At 35.2% G+C, this 18,409-nt stretch overlaps 3 protein-coding genes across 3 annotated transcripts; 1 reads left to right on the top strand and 2 right to left on the bottom strand.

Moving 5' to 3' along the window:
• Window positions 1-1,443: 1,443 nt before the first annotated feature.
• LOC132554985 (mucin-5AC-like) lies at window positions 1,444-6,627 on the top strand. Its single transcript, XM_060219313.1, has 7 exons — window positions 1,444-1,543; window positions 1,967-2,181; window positions 3,019-3,298; window positions 3,833-4,039; window positions 4,615-4,872; window positions 5,638-5,765; window positions 6,400-6,627. Exons 1-7 carry the CDS (start codon window positions 1,444-1,446, stop codon window positions 6,625-6,627), a joined length of 1,416 nt encoding a protein of 471 aa, XP_060075296.1.
• Window positions 6,628-10,871: 4,244 nt separating this feature from the next.
• Window positions 10,872-12,301, bottom strand: LOC132554901 (uncharacterized). The gene is made up of 4 exons (XM_060219232.1): window positions 12,171-12,301; window positions 11,720-11,898; window positions 11,382-11,517; window positions 10,872-11,124 (listed from the first exon to the last, which is right to left on the bottom strand). The coding sequence occupies exons 1-4, from the start codon at window positions 12,299-12,301 to the stop codon at window positions 10,872-10,874; spliced, it is 699 nt and encodes a 232-aa protein (XP_060075215.1).
• Window positions 12,302-13,854: 1,553 nt separating this feature from the next.
• Window positions 13,855-15,806, bottom strand: LOC132555055 (apolipoprotein D-like). Its single transcript, XM_060219395.1, has 4 exons — window positions 15,693-15,806; window positions 14,786-14,910; window positions 14,471-14,565; window positions 13,855-14,078 (listed from the first exon to the last, which is right to left on the bottom strand). Exons 1-4 carry the CDS (start codon window positions 15,804-15,806, stop codon window positions 13,855-13,857), a joined length of 558 nt encoding a protein of 185 aa, XP_060075378.1.
• Between the last annotated feature and the right edge of the window lie 2,603 nt (window positions 15,807-18,409).

Genomic DNA, 18,409 nt, shown 5'->3' with positions numbered 1-18,409 from the left:
AAAGTGTGTAGTGTTTTTAATCGATGGCAATATTCGACGCTGCTGACATTAAGACATTTTTGACATTGTTCTAAATTCATCTGGTTTTATTTCGAATTATAACTTGTGTTTCCCATGTTTTTCCAGACGCCGTTATAAGATGTGGGACATGTCTTCAACCGCCTAATTACGTCAGCAGTTATGTTAGACTAAAATCGCAGTCTATCCATTCAGAGGCTATCATTGAACTTAACATTACAGAAGTTCCGATCAAAGTTGACATCCAGGTTAGACCCATCAGCGGTAACGACACAGCCTATGTCTTTTCGGGACTAGGATCATCCCAACAGGATGATGATAAAAGGGGAGAGTATGGAGGCGTGGTTTACAAGTATAACGAAACAACCGTCAGATTGTATGTACCAAATCGGAACGACAATTCTGGTGATGGTACCGTGATTTTCACAGGTATATTACTGTTGTACTGTTTATGCGTGTTCCATATTCGCTACCCTTATAATCTGTTTAACTGACATTATTCTCATTTGGGAACGTGGCATTACTTTCTTGGTTTGACCAGGATTTATATTTCGTGTGTTGTTGATGAAGCAGAAGATCCTCACCCTTTCAGGAGACCTGGTTTTATTCTCTTGGTACTTTTCAGGAGTCTCCCTGTAAAATCTTTCTTATATATAAATATATATACATGACATCAAGATGTTTCTGGTAATCTGTGATTCTTGTATATTAGCATGCCGTTATGTTTCAGACCACTTGAAACATTTATCTATTACAGGTAATAGCGATGCTTGGTTCGGACCAAAACAGCAGAAAGAGGACGAGGCAGAAGTTCGCGTGAGGGTTTGGACTGAATGTAACTTCCCAGCTGCAGATTACGAGTCGAACTGGTTTCATATGAAAGTGCAAAATGGCAAGTATATAATTATTCATTGTATCTTAAATGGAGAGGGTTCAAACATACACTAGAATAAATCTGCCTTTCTTTCTATACTGTATACAAGATTCGAAGAGAAAGTAAATTGAACTATTTATTAATTCTAGGTACCGACTCGTTCCGAGAAATACGTCATGACCTTGGCTACGCCCCCGACTACGTGACAGTACAAGTATGGAACAATGGCACGAACTGGTATTCAGACGGGATAGGTATGCAGGAAGGAGCGACAGAAATGTACACATAACAGAAACAGTCGGAATATTTTCTGTGTCTGATTAAAATATGTTGCAAAATTTTCATCAAGAAAAACCCTTGAATTCCTTACTTGTCCATAAATGATGTGAACAATATTAATTGATAGGTTTGTTTTGTTTTGATTTATTCGAAACCATTCGCAAATAATGTTCATTACAAAATTACACATGATGGCATTCCATTGGTACTTTATACGTTAGTCCTCAGTTGGTTTCTAACATATTCTATTGGTCTTTTTCTCAGCATCTGGAATGACGCCAAACAATGTAAAGAAAGAGACAGCGTGGGGTGGCGTTGTCTATGCATATAATGACAGATTCGTACGAGTATGGGTACCCGGATTTGACACAGGTAAAGGCTTTGTCTAAGTTCATGTAAATTGTCAATGTCTTAGTCTTTAACTTCCTGTAAAGTATCCTCCTGACAGAAAAAATGACCAAGAATAAAGAGATTAAGATAAACTTATGTCAATTTGAATTCTTCTGTTCATGCCTATTGCGCTTGGCAACGAGAACGAACTATGATTCATTCTACCATTCTGAATGACTTTTAACTTAATCGAAATAAATTTTAAATTGAAATTTAGTCAATGTTTTTGCAACAGCAATGTTTGAATGCATCTACGGTTTATTTATAAGCAAACACTTCACCTTATTCTCTTTGAACTTTTTTCAAATATCTTCGCGTAATCATTTCTTTTGTTGATAATTTTCAATTACTTCTTCTATGTTCAATTTGAATCAAAATGTTATTTCAACATCACGCCTGTTTTAGGGAGAATGTTTAGTGTAGCGGATGGTTGGGGAAGAGGTTCGCAGGAGACGTGGTCAGAAGGTATGGTGAAAGTAAGAGTATGGGGAAATATGCCCGGCGATTCTGTTTATAAATCTACGGCAACGATTGGTCAGATCACAACAGGAAATTTAACGTCACAATTGCATAGCGTTTCCAGAAGTCTAGACATGGATACTGGACTTATCTCTGTAACGGTAATGTTATCATTCCATTTTATTCTTAATCTATAATTATTATGATAGGATCCTGTTTGAATTTCTTGTAAACTCATTATCATTAATTAATTATCTAGATGTATCAACACCAAAATTAATAACAGTTCATCTTCACGTGTCATTTTGTCAACCAAGGATCACCACTTTAATTTCAACGATTGAACTTATGTAACTGAAATTTTGTAATGGAAATAGAATAAGCTACTTCAAGTCTATTACCGCTAATTATTGATAAAGTACTAGATGGATCTTTCTCAAATTTAATATAAATGTTCAACTTGGTCCCTGTTTTATTTTTAAAAAATTGCTTTTGGACTGATCATAACAAAAGGATCGACAGGTGGCCATCTTGGATTTTGACACTTAAATGTTTTGCTATTTCTATAGAGTTGCTGAGATTGTTCTCAAACTTCCTTGGTCCCTAGTTGTGCATTATTGGATTTTGGAACTGAGGAAAAAACTCGCTGACTGTTCATCATCTTTGACTTTTATGATTATACGTTGAGAATCTTTGTTTAAATTCCAAACTGTGTTCCATTTGGTCTCTTGTTACAATCGGTAATCATCCATTTCGTATTGATAGGAAAACAGTCATCAAGTTTTCTTCGTTTATCGAAGTTACCATGTGCTTATTTTGGCGGTCAATACAACATATAATGAAGAACAAACAAGGAAAAAGAGGAATAGAAAGAAAACTAATTAATGAAGATATAATGTTACACAATACGGTGCTCTGCGCTAAGTTCCTTTGGGATCTCTTGTTGAGTGTTCTCATTTAACTTTCTTTAAAGTTCTTCGTTACTTTGTTTTGTGCAGTTGAAGGCTCTTAATGGGAACAACAATGGGTATTCCTTTCCTACCTTGGGTGCCGTACAGAACACAGATCCTAGAGACAAGTTTGGTGGAGTTGTGTACTCATACTCTCCAAACGCTATCCGAATTTGGCATCCCATTGTTCCCGGTGGCGGAAATACGGCACTGTACACTAAAGGATCCATCATATACTTATCTCCGTACTGGGGAGGTGGCAGTTTCTCTCAAGATTCCAAAAATGGATTGGTTGAAGTTCGATTTTGGAACTCCTATACAGGACAATGTGTGTACTGTCGATATTGATAAAATATCTTGTATAATCCTGAGTGGAATTTGTGAAATGGCATTTGCATCCGACAAAAATGTTAAACATTTAAGTTTGTTAACTCAAACACTAGCATGAAATGGTAAAGTATTGCGATCGATAATTACTATTTAAAGTTTTACACGTTCAAATTAAACCTCCTACATTAATGGCAATTTAAGAAATTCGACATTTACATACATAAGGAAAAACAAAGAGAGAGAGAGAGAGAGAGAGAGAGAGAGAGAGAGAGAGAGAGAGAGAGAGAGAGAGAGCGCAAGAGAGAGAGAGAGAGAGAGAGACAGAGAGAGAGAGAGAGAGAGAGAGAGAGAGAGAGAGAGAGAGAGAGAGAGAGAGAGAGAGAGAGAGAGAGAGAGAGACAGAGAGCGAGAGACAGAGAGAGCGAGACAGAGAGAGAGAGAGAGAGAGAGAGAGAGACAGAGAGAGAGTATTATTGATAAGTTAATTTGTTTTGTTTTCACTGTATGAAGACTTTCATGTGAATTATGACAGGTCCGCCTCCAACCACTCCAGCTAAAGCCAGCACGTCCCCCTTTACTGGTACTACATCCAACATGTCTCGTCCTCACTCAACACCTCTCACAACTCGCACGACGAGTCGTTTGACAACGTCTTTCTTACCCATAACATCGGTACCCGTGTTAACATCTACCACCGCAAGGTCAGCAACAGTCACATCGACTTCAACAAAGTCTACTGGTAAATACCACTGATTTACTTTTACTCCCTTTTAGGCGGTGATAAATGTTTCAGGCCTATATCGATCCTTGTTACGACGGAAGAAATGACTTGACATGACCATGTAATTATTTAATTAAAAAGTAATTAAAAAGCAATTAATTTTCGTGAGGGGTAAATTTTGGTTATCATTGTTACTCATAATCCACGAATACATTTGTCCACGAATTGTTAAATCACTGTAAGTATATTTATCGAACGATAATTCTCAACGAAATTAAATGTCCACGAAATGGCAAAATTTTGAAGAACTACGAACATTGAACCCCACGACAATAGATGATTTTACATTGAAGAAAAGAAGTGAAATAGTAGAAATTGCTTGTCCTTATGTTTGGAATCGAAAATGGTAATCAGTAGATCACAAAAAATAAACATAAAGCCCTGGTTACCCAAAATATTGATGTATTCATTATTTGCAGTTGAACTTTGACATCTGAAAAAATTCCAATCTGAGGAAGCTAACGGCTTCATCGTATTTATGTAAAATCCAAAGGGGCGCTTCATTTGTGCTTGCTTATTCTATTTGCAAACAGCGTCAACAAGCAGGACTAGTTTTCACGCACAAAGTTCTAGACATGTCAGCACCGCAATTCCCTCAACCAGAACGAGCTCAGGTGGACATTCGGGAGCGAATTCTAAAACTGTTTCGAGAAGTGTAGGGACTACGACTGGATTCAGAGGATCTAAGGCAACCACTAGCAGCACAATACTCACAGGAACCGGCGGTACAAATTCACAAGCTACAAGAAGTACTTTGAGGGATGGCCAGGATGGACAAGATGACGGAGGCCGTGAGTCTAACATATAACATGTTTCATTGATATTGCCGGAGGTGTTACTTTAGGAACGTGACATTACTTAAATCTGATCTCGATTCACACAGATATCATCTGGCCTTACTCTCCTTTTATTACCGATCTGAGTTATGATAATAGTTTTTCTTATCACTTACATTGTTTACTGTTTTCTGTCATCATTTTCATATTCCAGATTGTCGTTTTTCCGTGAAAAACATTCAAGGCAAAGTGTTTCTATTTATATATATCAGCATTATTTACTTTGTAGAACTATAAATCCCTTGTACCAATTGGTCAGGCTCATTAAATGTCCTGTAGTTATTATTTTTCTTATCTAATATAATATCTACATCGATGTATGTACAATTGTTACGGCAGAAGTGGATCACTTGGCAAAAAACAATACACATTTCGATAAACATCGTACATTTATAGCATAAGATATAGCTTTACATGTCATATTATTTAATAGATGAATATTTGCCATGTAAAGTAAACTTGTAAAACAAAACCGACCGTTTATATGTCTATATCATATAATTAATTATCATGACCGAAAAAATAACAGTACTATGTTAAGCATAACTGAAAGGGAAAACCCCATAACGTTTTAAGTGTTTTATACATTGAAGACACAATCAGAAGACCCCTTCCTTCTTTTTCATTGGGGGTCTGGGTGGAGGGGGGTTGCATTTGTAACTGGCAGCAAGCCTACGTAACTTAGATAAAGTTACAGTTGACAAATCGTTCATTTTCCAGTGTCGCCAGTAGCTACCGGTCTCATCGCAACTGCCAGTATCCTATCTGCCGCTTGTTGTTTGAGCGGGCTGATATTCGGTTTACTAAAGAAGATGAAAAGGAAGCAGAAGGTCGACCCGGAAATCGAGGTGAGAGCTGTTTATTTATCTAGATATCACTGTTATTTCGGACAATCCAAAAGTAGGTGATTTATTTGCTATGTACCAAGTTTCAGTTTCAGGTAATGATTACACACACATATATATATTATCAACTCTGATCACTTCACGATTACAGAACGAAGTGAAATAGAACAACAGTGCTTTGTTTTAGGTTCAATAAATCATGTAGCAGTTTAAATTTGTCTTTTAATTCCCATTATTTCGTAAAAAAGTTTTGTCTGTACGTCCGTCACACAAAGCTTGTCCACAAGATATCTTATAAACGTACGTCCGTCACCCAAAGCTTGTCTACAAGATATCTTATGAACGTCTCCACCAATTTAGTTTATATCACGCTGAACCACTTTCCAAATAAAGGACTTGAGTACAAGCTATCTTAAAACCTTTACAAATCTATTCATAATAACACACCATGGTATCATAACCCCAAGTTCACGTTAAAAAGCCAGGGGTCAGAAACACATACCTGTAAACTGATGCTCCTTTTATATATCATTATATCAAACTTATTCAATTACACCAGCTCCTGTATCTAAAATTTAGTGTAGAAATTGTATATATTTTCAGCAGACCTAATCGCTTTATACATGTTTTGTTACAGAACAATGATGCATTTGGAAGTCAAAAAGCCATTGAAGACAAAGGGAATCCTGCAACAAATAACGGAACTTCTCCAACAGATGACGGAACACACCCATCAAGTACAACAGATAACGGAAATCCTTCGCCGGAGAACGGAAGTCCTCCAACAGGGAACGGAAGTCCTCCAGTTGATACCGGAAGTCCACAAATTGCTACAGATCGCCCACAGACAGCGCGTCCAGAATAGACAGAGTGCCACTGTTAGACACTTGGAAAACATCAATGATTAAATGCCCGGATTTTATGGTAGTACAGATAGTCAGCACAGATTTGTTTTTGCTGCTTGGAATATCATTACGCTCTTCGAAATAAGTAAACATGCTATACAGTTTTCATTTCATTTAGTCACAATAAAATGATTGGTTGTAATTGTAAGTAACAATTCAGGCGAAATATTTGGCATGAAATGAAACCAATTTCGCTTTTATAATCTCTCCACCTCCTGTACATCACTCCCACATATTTTGTCAAATAATTTTATTATGACACATTCAAATTTCTCAGTTAGCGTTTCCAATAGAAGTGTGGGTCCTCCTGAAACAATGAGACCAACGATTTTCTTACTTCCTGTCACTGCTATGTTTTTTTTCCGCTTCACGCGTAGCTACATCCGGTGTGTCGATGATAGACGGTGACGATGACTGCCTAGAATCAAAATTTCGGAAATGAAACGGAGATGTATTTTAATTATTGCTTCATGAAAGACAAATGACAAAGGAAGATAATTCCTGATTTGGACTGTAAAGTCATTTTTTACTGCTTGCTCGCACCGACTGCAGAATTTGGAAATCTTCGATTTTTAGTAAATTTTGATGTGTTTAACATTATCACAGTGGCAAATTGTCTTATGGACGATGTGGATGCTGGACTATTCTACACGTGTGTACTAATCGTGTGTATGGCAGTTGTTGGATTTCTATATGTTGTCTATATCACGCCATACACTTATGTTTGTGATACGGTGTGATAATTAATTAGATATATAAAAAAACAGCTAACATATATTAGTTTATATCGATCTTTGTTGTCTCTACTGTGATGTTTGGACGAATGGTAATAACAAAACCAATGTGTGCAATTTGATTTCTTACAATATAACAATGCTTTACTTTATTCATGACTTTGTGAATATGATGATACAGATTTGAATTAAAATTTGATTGCTATACATATATTTATTGTTATATCCAAACACTTATATATGTGAATGTAAATATAAATAAATACCATGGTTTTGTTTATCAAATTGAATTTAGAAAATCAACTATCTTCCATAGTGAGATGACATTTTGGAAATTCAGTGCAACCCCCTCCCTCCCCTCACTTGATTCAAACGACAGAGCGTGCATAGAGTCTCGTAAGTTTTCGATGAGGTGAAATGCCATGTTTTGTACAATACATTTACGCCTCGTAAATTGCTGATCTTGGTATAGACCGTTTGGTGATAATTGTTCCTGTATATAATTGGATTGTCCCGGCGTTTTGTACGTCATATCAAGTCTTATGTTATGTAATTTGAAACACTACCTGTCCATTTACTTTTACCTTTTACTCTTACCTTGTACCTTATTTTGAATTTACGTGTGTAATTCAAACACACAACATGAAAATTGGTGTGCCTGCAGTCTGTGAAACAGACAGCGTATTTAGGACTACCTTCCTACCTTCATTTAAGCCAGAGTTTTTGTGACATAAAGAACCATGAGAATTTCCATGGTGGTTTTTGTCGAATTATGTCAGATGGAAGTGAAAAACATCACGCTTACATAGACGCAGTTAATTGTTAAACGAAAAAATACAGAAATATGACGGACTTAGATCACGTGTTGCACGTGTTTGTCACATGATCCCTTACACGCCCCTTTGGATATGTACTTTTAATCAGTGACTCCAACGATCTTGGTGCAATTTGTCTGTAGCTGATACCTACTGATAAACGTTCTGAAGATTTATCAGATTTAGATCACTGGTGAAAAAATAGAACAGGTGAACAAGATTTGTTGTTAATATCACTGGAGACATGTACAAAATGTACTCATACAGGTGAAGTCCAACACAAATGATTCCAAGTGACCCGTTATCAGATACTTCATGTACAAATAAAATGAAATCGTCATATATTGGTCATTTTTCATATATGGAATTGAAACTGGTTACATAAATGTATTATAATCATATTAACATGATATCTTTTGATGCCACTAACTTCAATGAGATACATAGTTTGTTGAAGACGATGCTTTCGTGTGTGCTACACAATAGACAGTGTATCACCGACGATCGCGGAAAATTCAACTCTCCCCAACTCAATTTCAACTTCATGAATTATCTTAAAATCTATTTTCTGAAGACGCTTTACGACACCTGTTGACGTTGTAGATAAACACCAAACATACAGCGTAATGAACAAGGAAAGCCAAACAGAAACATCTATGACATTGGGGGACTAGAAAAAACACTTGTTATGGAAGAAAACAACAGTGATTTTATACTAGCTGGTGACTTCAACTGCCCAAACATAAACTGGGAAAAAACAGACGGCGAACCAACAAGCGACAAACAAAGAAGTAGAAAGGAGACTGATTGATAAAATATTACCGATAGCACGACTGCATGAATACCCAGCTAGAGACAACAACCAGCTAGACCTTATCTTCACCACCAACCCTATTCTAGGTAAGAATTCTTCCAACATACTAGGAATTTCAAAACATGTCATGTTGATTACTGATATATATCCTGTACATTTTAGACACAAAACCACATTTTGGAATATAAAAAAACATTGCCATCTAGTTTTTTTAAGTGTACATTTCAAATTTTTTCGATAGATTGGAGGGGTCATTTTCACATTTCATTTATATTTGGTTATTGGGTTGCTATGTTTGTAAATACTCATTGAAACAATTTCTCAATATCATCAGTTGGCTCATAATCATTGGAGTCTTTTACTAAACTAGGTATGAATGAAGATTTGTTTGGGACATAACTTCTTGTAATTATGCCAATAGCTTTTGTTATTATTATTTTTTACATTGATCTAGAACATTCCTGAAAAATGAGATTTTGAAGATCTTATCATAGAAGTTACTGTATTTCTCCATTTACAGTACAATATGTCCCTCATGCCCGTGTTTGTTATGTATTTGTATAGCTACATTTATGTCATCATGCCACAATTCTCGTATTTTCCTTTCCCAAATAAGGATATGCTTATCAACAACAACAAGGACCAAATATTTTTAAGTATGTAAACATGTCTTTTACGTCATAAAAACATACAAAACATGACCACGGTACATTTTCAATATCTGCACCGAAAGGGTCGATTTTTTTGCATAAATCTATACTGAATAATGTTCTTGGTTTTTCAACTTTTTAATTATTAGTTCTTACCGCACTCCCAGGAAAATGGTCACACGGAGGTAAAATAGGATCTTTTGTACGCGATATCTTCTCTGGTTTGGTAGTTCATATATAAACTATACACGGTCCATCATCTTGCTGAACTCTTGTAGCGACTGTTATAAGGTTTGTCATGTCGAAATTTTTACACATACTATAACGATGCTGATTAACGATAAAACGATCCTGTAAACTGTTAATGTAAAAATCTTCCATGACAATAAATAGTTCTTTCAAAATCACAAAACACTTTGTCAAGCACCGTTTCTAGAGATTTCATCCAACTCATGTCTGTGTTTGTAAGCAGTTGTAAACATTAAACCTTACAGGAACTGCCAGAGAATGTTAACAAATAACTGAATACAAAACGGGCCTTGTCAAATAGTGAAGCAGTTATGAATAGACCGAGACTTTCTGTCTTTAAATAAATAAAATAATGACAATATTAATCAAAATATTCCTACAACGTACTCAGAAATCTTGGATTCTTTTCTAAGGAAAGCAAGTTTATTTACCTCACTAAAGTTTACAGGCTTTATGGTTTGATATCTTTAATATATAACAGCGTGTTTCAGTTTCTCCCTCTGCTTCGTCTTAGAAAAATATGTTGAAGAAAACGGCAGGCAATCAAGTCTATGGTTGATAAAATATCATCGCGCGTGCTATCTTTGGGCTTGCATCTCAAGGGTTGCTAGAGCTAGGCTCGCTAACATTCTCTTGAAATTAATCATAATATCCTGGTTTTATACATCGTATACATACTGTGTATTGTTTCAGTAAACGAAAGCAGCAAACATACATGGAACGTTAAAGTTCTTATTTAAAATGTTAACTGTCATATGAAATCATGCGTCAACATTACATTTTTCTGGGATATATGTACAAAAACAATCGATTAATATATATATATATATATTCTTATAACTCCTTCATTGCGACCCTACAATGTCCGACTTATCAATAAGATTGAGTTTTCTGTGGTCATCAATCCAAGTTTAAGAGTTAATAAAAACCTGCTTCCGTTTTTCATAACTTTGATTTCGTGTTTCCATTGTCCAATTGAGTTCGAGGGTATAAATCTTTCTTCATCACTTGAAGCATATCGCGGTCGAGGCCAGTTGGGCCCAAAGCTCCGAGTATCAATTTCTTGGCGGTTTCTATAAGGGTAGATAACTCTCCCACCTCGTCGATCAGACCGAGGCTCTTGGCTTCACTGGCTGGTATTGATCGGGCGAACAGGACTGCCTCTCGTACTGCTTGTTTGTTTTTCATTTTTACACTGTTGAAATAAATAAATAAATAAATAATAGAAATAAATAAATATGGTGATGTATAGCGGAATGTTTCTTCTTAGGCTGTCAAAATAATTAATACATATGCACCTCACCATTTCACGACAGAGAATATAAACAAAACCAGTCATGTTCATCTCCTACATAGTAGACACCTGCACATGTTTAATGTCACAAAAACTTATAAAGATTTGTATAATCCCCCCTACCCGTCCCTCACCGTGTTACATTGTGGATTATTCACCTGAGGACCTCCAGCGTAGCAGGGGGAATGCGCATCCCAACACGTGTTTCATTCATGGAAAACCAGCCTTTTTTGGAATTCATCACAAGGTAGTCATGCGCAATAGCCAAAAAAGCACCACCAGCAAATGCATGGCCTAAAACGAACGAATGATATAAAACGGATACTTTTGCGGAAAAAATATAGAATGATAATGAAATATTAGCAATACTGAAGTAAATAAATAAATGATAATAAAAAAAAAATATAACAAATCAAAAGATATCCCCCCTCAAAAACAAAACAAAACAAACATAAAACAGACTGCCTGGTTAACGGCTGACTTAATTAACACTCACCATTAAGTGCAGCAACTGTCGGGAGTGGAAAATGAAGGATTCTCCAAAACAAACCCTGGATTTCGGTGCGGAAATTCAAATGAACTTCTTTGTTCTGTTTCATCATCCATTCTAAATCTACACCATTGCTGTAGAATTTACCTTCACCAGTTGTTATCAAACCTTTGCAGTTTTTATTTCTGAAAGTTGTAGAATATTTCCAATATCTTAAAATGATTTTTACAAATCATGTGGCGTCTCAAAACTAGAAAATATGTAGATGAGTGTTATACCCTCACTCCAATGCATATAAAATATCATTTTGTAAATGAACTTGCAGAAGTTTACTTATTTGACCCCTCAATATAGATGCTAAAAGCAAGATAAAAATGATTTAAAATGTAAACAGTTTTCGTAAACTTTTCAGCTGATATTGATATAAAAATTACCTCCCCTTATCCACATTGCTTACCTGAGAACCTTATCGAGGTTTTCATTGAGAAGCTGTATAAACTTGCTATTCAAACGATTCTGACCATTTCTCATCGTCAGGATAGCAAATCCATCTTCAGTGAATTCCACAGTAACTTTATCTGTCGACATCACGAATAAATTAGCCTCCAGTCGATCGACTGTAGCTGTCAAATTAACACTGGAGCGGTTACTAAATTTAGTAACACTGTGTTTAAACTTTGAACGGTCATGTGACCGGTGTATAATCGGGGACGTCCATGCCTAGTCACACATAAACTAGGCCTTTTGTCCGGTGTGTTTTCCAGATGAGATATCAGTTATGTATAAAAAGGACTTGATCATTATTTTTATTTCTTTTCGTTTATTTAGGAAGTTATTTATCTGAAAAGAGATTTCTGATATATTCTGATAATTTTCGACTTTAAATTTCAGTTTTCCCCCCTGACAATCAACGTTGTTTTTATATCAAGTACATAACAGGGCTGTATAATCCAAAAAAATTATGTCAGTACATGTATTTGTTTGGACGAAGATAACGTTACGAAATGTTCACGCCGAGAAATTTTACTAATTACAAATAACTGAAATTTAGATAATCAATGGTATTATTTTCTGATTTTTGTTTTGTTTTTTTACCCTTTTCTTTCACCGTTTTCTTTTTTTGAACTTTTCCTATAGTTTGTAGTTCAAGCTGAGAATGAATGTTGATTTTGTTTATGATTTTGTTTCAAACATATTTCTAAACTCAGAAAGCTGAGCTAAGCATGGAGTTGTCTTGGAATGACATTCACGGTCGTCATACATGACAGAGCTTAGCAGACAAACATACCTTATTGCATGCAGTATGATAATAGATAAATACTTTAAAAATCTCTCCCTTTCTTTTCACGTATGAAACATTTACGCCTCCATTAACTCAATATCAACCAAAATCTGTATAAAGTAGGAGAAAGATATGGATATTTTACGTACGGAGATTAAGGTCCAAATCAGTGCCTATATAGAATAACTTTGTTGTTGATATTTTGTAGTTGTATGATTTCTGTTCAATAAATATGGTCACCTTTTATGTACCTTTCGAGAGCAATAGAAAGTAAACCTATTTGTTGTCACAGACGCTAGGTACTTTTATCAATAATCTTATCAATGAAAACCTCCGTGTAGAAACAATGTTTTTTATGATGTATGCTATTTTCGAGGTCAATAACTTTGAAAACGGCAAGATTCATAATTTTGTCTGCTTCTTAATTACATTTGAATTCATGGATACTGTAATTTGCGAATTCGTATTTCCATATTTAGATAAGCATTTAATTTTGACATAAGTATTAAGTACCCGTGGCATTCGTGAGTACGTTTAACCTCCGAAATAAAGTGCCAACAAAGAAATGATTATCTTTTTCTCACAAAATGAGAGCACCACGAAAATGTATGTTTTTTACAGTTTACATAAGACAAAGAACTCTAACAAAAAGTTACTATATTAAAAATTTATTTTATAAATCATAACATTTTTAAAACGTTTCAGTATTTACAGTGCAATAAAAGCAACATGATGAATTTACAGGTATGACGAGAATGTTGAACATCCCGGTTTCCAACATTTCGTGACATTATATATATAGAATGCTTTTGTAATGTTTGAACTATGATAAACAAAATGTCTGTTTTAAAATTTGTGTTTAGCAGTTAGCCTGGTCAGCTTTCACAAAGTGGTTTGTATCAATGTTAAAACTTTTGAAGACATTCATCAACTCGTCAATCTTGGCTTGTGAGAGAGATCGTTCTCTGGACATAATCCATGCTTGTTCTAGATGGCTGATTCCGACGATGTCGATACAAGAGTAGATGAGTGTATATGACGTGTAATCTGTTTTCAGTACCCAGTAGTTTCCGTAAGGCGTATCTGTAGCAGAGCAAAATCATTTTTTTATAGATACGATTTTTGATTTCTCGATTTGTTTTATCGTCAAAAAACTTCATTTAAATGTGTGAACTTTTGAAAAAGGTCGTAAAAATGAAAAAAAAATGTAACGTCGATTTCAAATAAAGGAAGTTTCGTATTGAAAACTATATAATTCACAACAGCAACAAATAAATGAACACGAACACCGATTTTTGTGACATCACTTTCCTTGACATTCGTCCTGTAACGTTAGTATCGACTTCCGGTTTTAGCTAATTAGCAATCAATATAATATTCAATTTATTACATACGTACGATTTCTAGAGAAATTATCAAATCTAACTTTCAGTGATAACGGAAATTATAATTAATGAGGTCAGTAGGTAACTTACGTGCTGCGAATCTAATTTTGAGTTTAGAGGGAGAATTCTGGACATCATTTTGGTAAGCGTCACCGATGGCTATTGAAGGCTTGCCTGATTTAGGACTGTAATAGAGAAAAAAATGTAATATAGCAAATTGTTTTGAGAAATTATAAATTAAAAATATTCCACGGTAGATCAAAAGCGAAAGCCGGATTTTGAGAGAGAGTGAGGGAGAGGGAGTATGTGATGAGTTTAACTCCAATTCATTCCAATCAGAGAACATGAAGTAAAACTACAATTATTGACTCGCTATGATGTTGATCGTGACATTTTTTAACTTACTCGAGTCCCTCATTGTGTACGTATACATGGTTATTGGCTTGAAGAGTGTAGTTGGCGGTGATACATCTCTGTCCGGACTCGTAACTGGTAGGGAATCTGTATAATTCATACCATATCCCAAGATACTGAAAGTAAGATAGTCAGAGTTAACAAAAAATTGATGTAAACACAAGCTTACTTATATATTGGTCTTAATTCAGTAAACAGTTATCACAAAGCCTTTGTCAGTTCATAAGCTCAACAACCGGTTTGAGAGTTTCTCTTAGTGTGTAAAATACTGATTAAGTATGAGGCCAACGGATAGTTTGCTGAATCCTAACACTGAACACTGTTGCCCAAGGAATTGCAGACAGAGGGCACAGTTCGAATAAAAGTGGTTTCAGTTGAAAATGTTTCGGTACAATATTGATACGTGTGATATTTTCAGATATTTAATATCGGTATTTTTAACTCTTTTTTTTTCATTCTTATTATCATAGTAAGAATGGTTGATGGCTTGTATGTGGCAATCCCATCTATCAATATATCTATTTATACAATTAACGATCCTTATATAAAAAATTTCAAATTTAAAGATTTTTCTCCTTTAAACAGTCAAGGAATCGAATAATCCCGCCACACACACAAAAGAAAAAAATAACAAAATATAATTTCGTTATGTTCTTGATAGGTGGGGTATGATTTTCACTGTGGTGGATTGATAAAACCATACGCATGGAAACTGTACACGTGAACTCTATCTATGTGATTCACTGTAAAATTGGGATGAGTTATACTAATTAAAAAGAAATTGAATTCTGGCTCTAAACAGTTTGAAAACTAATTTGGTTTTTTAAATTAGGAATATCGCAAATTCTGCATTGAAAAAAATAGCTGTACCCCGTTACTTGTAAATGATATGACTTACCTGATTGAGGTCAAAACTTTGCTGGGTGGTCACTGTAGGACATCCCCCAAAACTGAATGACTGTGCCGAGGAAAGGGCCACGAACGCGGCCAAAAGGAAAACCTGTCTAAGCATTGTTGTGTTAAAACTCGAGTCCTGGAGAGTGTGCAGTTTTACCGAAATTACGCTCGTCTTATATAGGCGGTGGGTAGTTCCAGTTCACATGTTTTGGAGCGTGTTTCCGAAATTTGAATTATGCAAGTAAGGTTATGAAACATTTTCACCTGAGAATTGTACGTAGACAACCATGATCACATTCCAGTGTTGTCGCCGTGGAGGGCAAGGCTTAAAACCGGACATATGATCGGACAATATTGATAGATTTCGCGAACAAAAGAGCATAACATAGGAACGGTAACAAGATCTTAAGGTGATGAAATAAAGACAAAATTTGTAAGGACAAGGAAATGGCACCGAAACCCATGCCAAGAAAGTGGAAGAAAAATAATATGAGGTATTCTGCAAGGTAATCGTCATTTAAATATTGGTCAATCCTATGGAGCGATGATGCGTTCCATTAGAGAACACGGTAAATAACTATGAAATCACTAGGTATATAAACGAGCATAGGATAATCTGGTCTCGTATTACATAAGGAAATTAAATATTTCCCAATGAGATAATTTAAATTCCATATACTTTTCATCTTAACATTTATCTCTCGAAATACTGTGTTGAGTGACAAATTCGACTGAAATCGTGAGATTGGGAACTAACAATTGAATACAGAATCTACTGCGAGAAATTAACATCATATGTTGAAAAAGTAAGAACGTTACTATCAATAAATGTAAAATACCCATGACAACAGGGAATTTGAAATCTCCTAACACTTATCACCAAGAATTGTGACAGGCTGTCCGCATTTAGTTACGTTGTACGTGGTTGGTAAAAGTCGTGTCCTTGATTTCCAATTTTGATGGGTATATACAATAGACATAGTCAAAAAACGCTATTTATATAGAAGACGTTATCAATATGTCTAACAGTGTTATCGGAGGACTAGACAAGGTATTTTTAACTTGTATTGAAAATATCTTCAATGCATTAATAAAATACCCTTCATCAAATCAACTGACATATTTATAACCAAACATCCTATAATTCAAGGAAAGATGGTTTTTACCATAAATGACGGCATTTTAAGCTTTGTTGTTGTTTTGAATTTGTATTCGTATTTCGTTATCAATGGAGAAAAACCTATATATATATATAAATGAAATTTTGTTGGAAAAAAATAGACATGTTTGTTAAAATGATACTTCGTTTTGCTGTTTTCTTTAAAGATATGGTCAGCAGGTTTCATAAGTGTGACCTAGAAAACAAGGTAACTGATAGGATTCAGCGTGAAGGGTCAAGACCCTTCCGTACATACCGGAGTTGTTGGGTTGTATTAGTAGCACTTTGTAACTTTCTCTAGTTCACGTGTCCTTACGAGTGAGTTTGAACAGTTAATGTTTACAGCATAGTTTGTAGTCATAATACGCTTTTCTGCATCGTAAGATCAAAATTATAAAAAAAATGCCTTACGTCATTGATAGTTCGTTTGATAGATGGACTTAGTGAACAGCCTTGGTCATTTTGAATCTGAATCTGCTTGAAGATCTTGGTGACTACATCACTGAACAGCATACGAGAGACCCGACGCAAGTCATCCAGAGAAATTTGGAGTGAAGCGATTTGCCAAGGACAAAACCATATCAGCACATGCCGTTCCGTTTCTCACCTTTTTAAGAAAAACAAACAGCCAAGGGAGAGGAACGTGGAACAACGTTCCTCTGATCTGTTTTCATAGGCACAATACTCTACAGAATGAACCATCATCAAGATCAATCATTAAGCATGATTCTATATTTCCCCCGAATTTAGAAAAGTAAAGGATTGACTTTCCTAAAGTTATTGTCGATTTCAATATTTCCTTTCGTTTCAAACTACTCAAATACTTTCTGTTGCAAAACAAAACTTATCCATCCCTGAAATCTTAATCGTACACACGCGGAAGCATTGAACGTGTTTCTGTCAATAAAAAAAACTGATCAATTGATTAACGGATAATGTTTGAGTGCACCTCTCCATCTAGATTTCGATTCTAGATTTCTTTTATTCAATTTGGATTTTCTTCATTTGCCTCCAACTTAAAGCATCACTGACGAGTCCTGGAAAGATGAAACAGCTGTATGATGTAGCATCATTGACGAGACCTAGAAGGACGAAACAGCTGTATGATGTAGTATCACTGACGAGTCCTAGAAAGATGAAATAGCTGTATGATGTAGCATCACTGTCGAGTCCTAGAAGGACGAAATGGCTGTATGATGTAGCATCTACTTTATCTTATCTGGATATATATTAAATGGTGCTATTTATTTTATGTCATTCTTCTTTAGTATAAGTGTTTATTTCAATTACAGCTTGATTTCATTGTTGATCCTACATATTAGAAAAACATTTTTGTTAATAAAATGTTTTGATGAAATGATTAACGAATATGGTTACAACAGTGATTGTATGGACAATTTAATCTGAAAGCAGTTAAGTTGAAATTGATTTATGTTTAAATCTTTACACGGTTTTAGGATACTAGTTTCATGTTTTGTCATCACAGTTTCTATTAATCTTATGTTGAACAATACTTTAACCTTTGGCCTGAAACAAACAGACCTAATCTCCCAATAGCG

Source organism: Ylistrum balloti, unplaced genomic scaffold (genome assembly GCF_031769215.1).
Source record: "Ylistrum balloti isolate Yb309-2 unplaced genomic scaffold, AGI_CSIRO_Ybal_v1 Utg370450, whole genome shotgun sequence".
NCBI classification, from domain to species: domain Eukaryota; kingdom Metazoa; phylum Mollusca; class Bivalvia; order Pectinida; family Pectinidae; genus Ylistrum; species Ylistrum balloti.
This window is presented reverse-complemented; position numbering and strand designations above follow the sequence as displayed.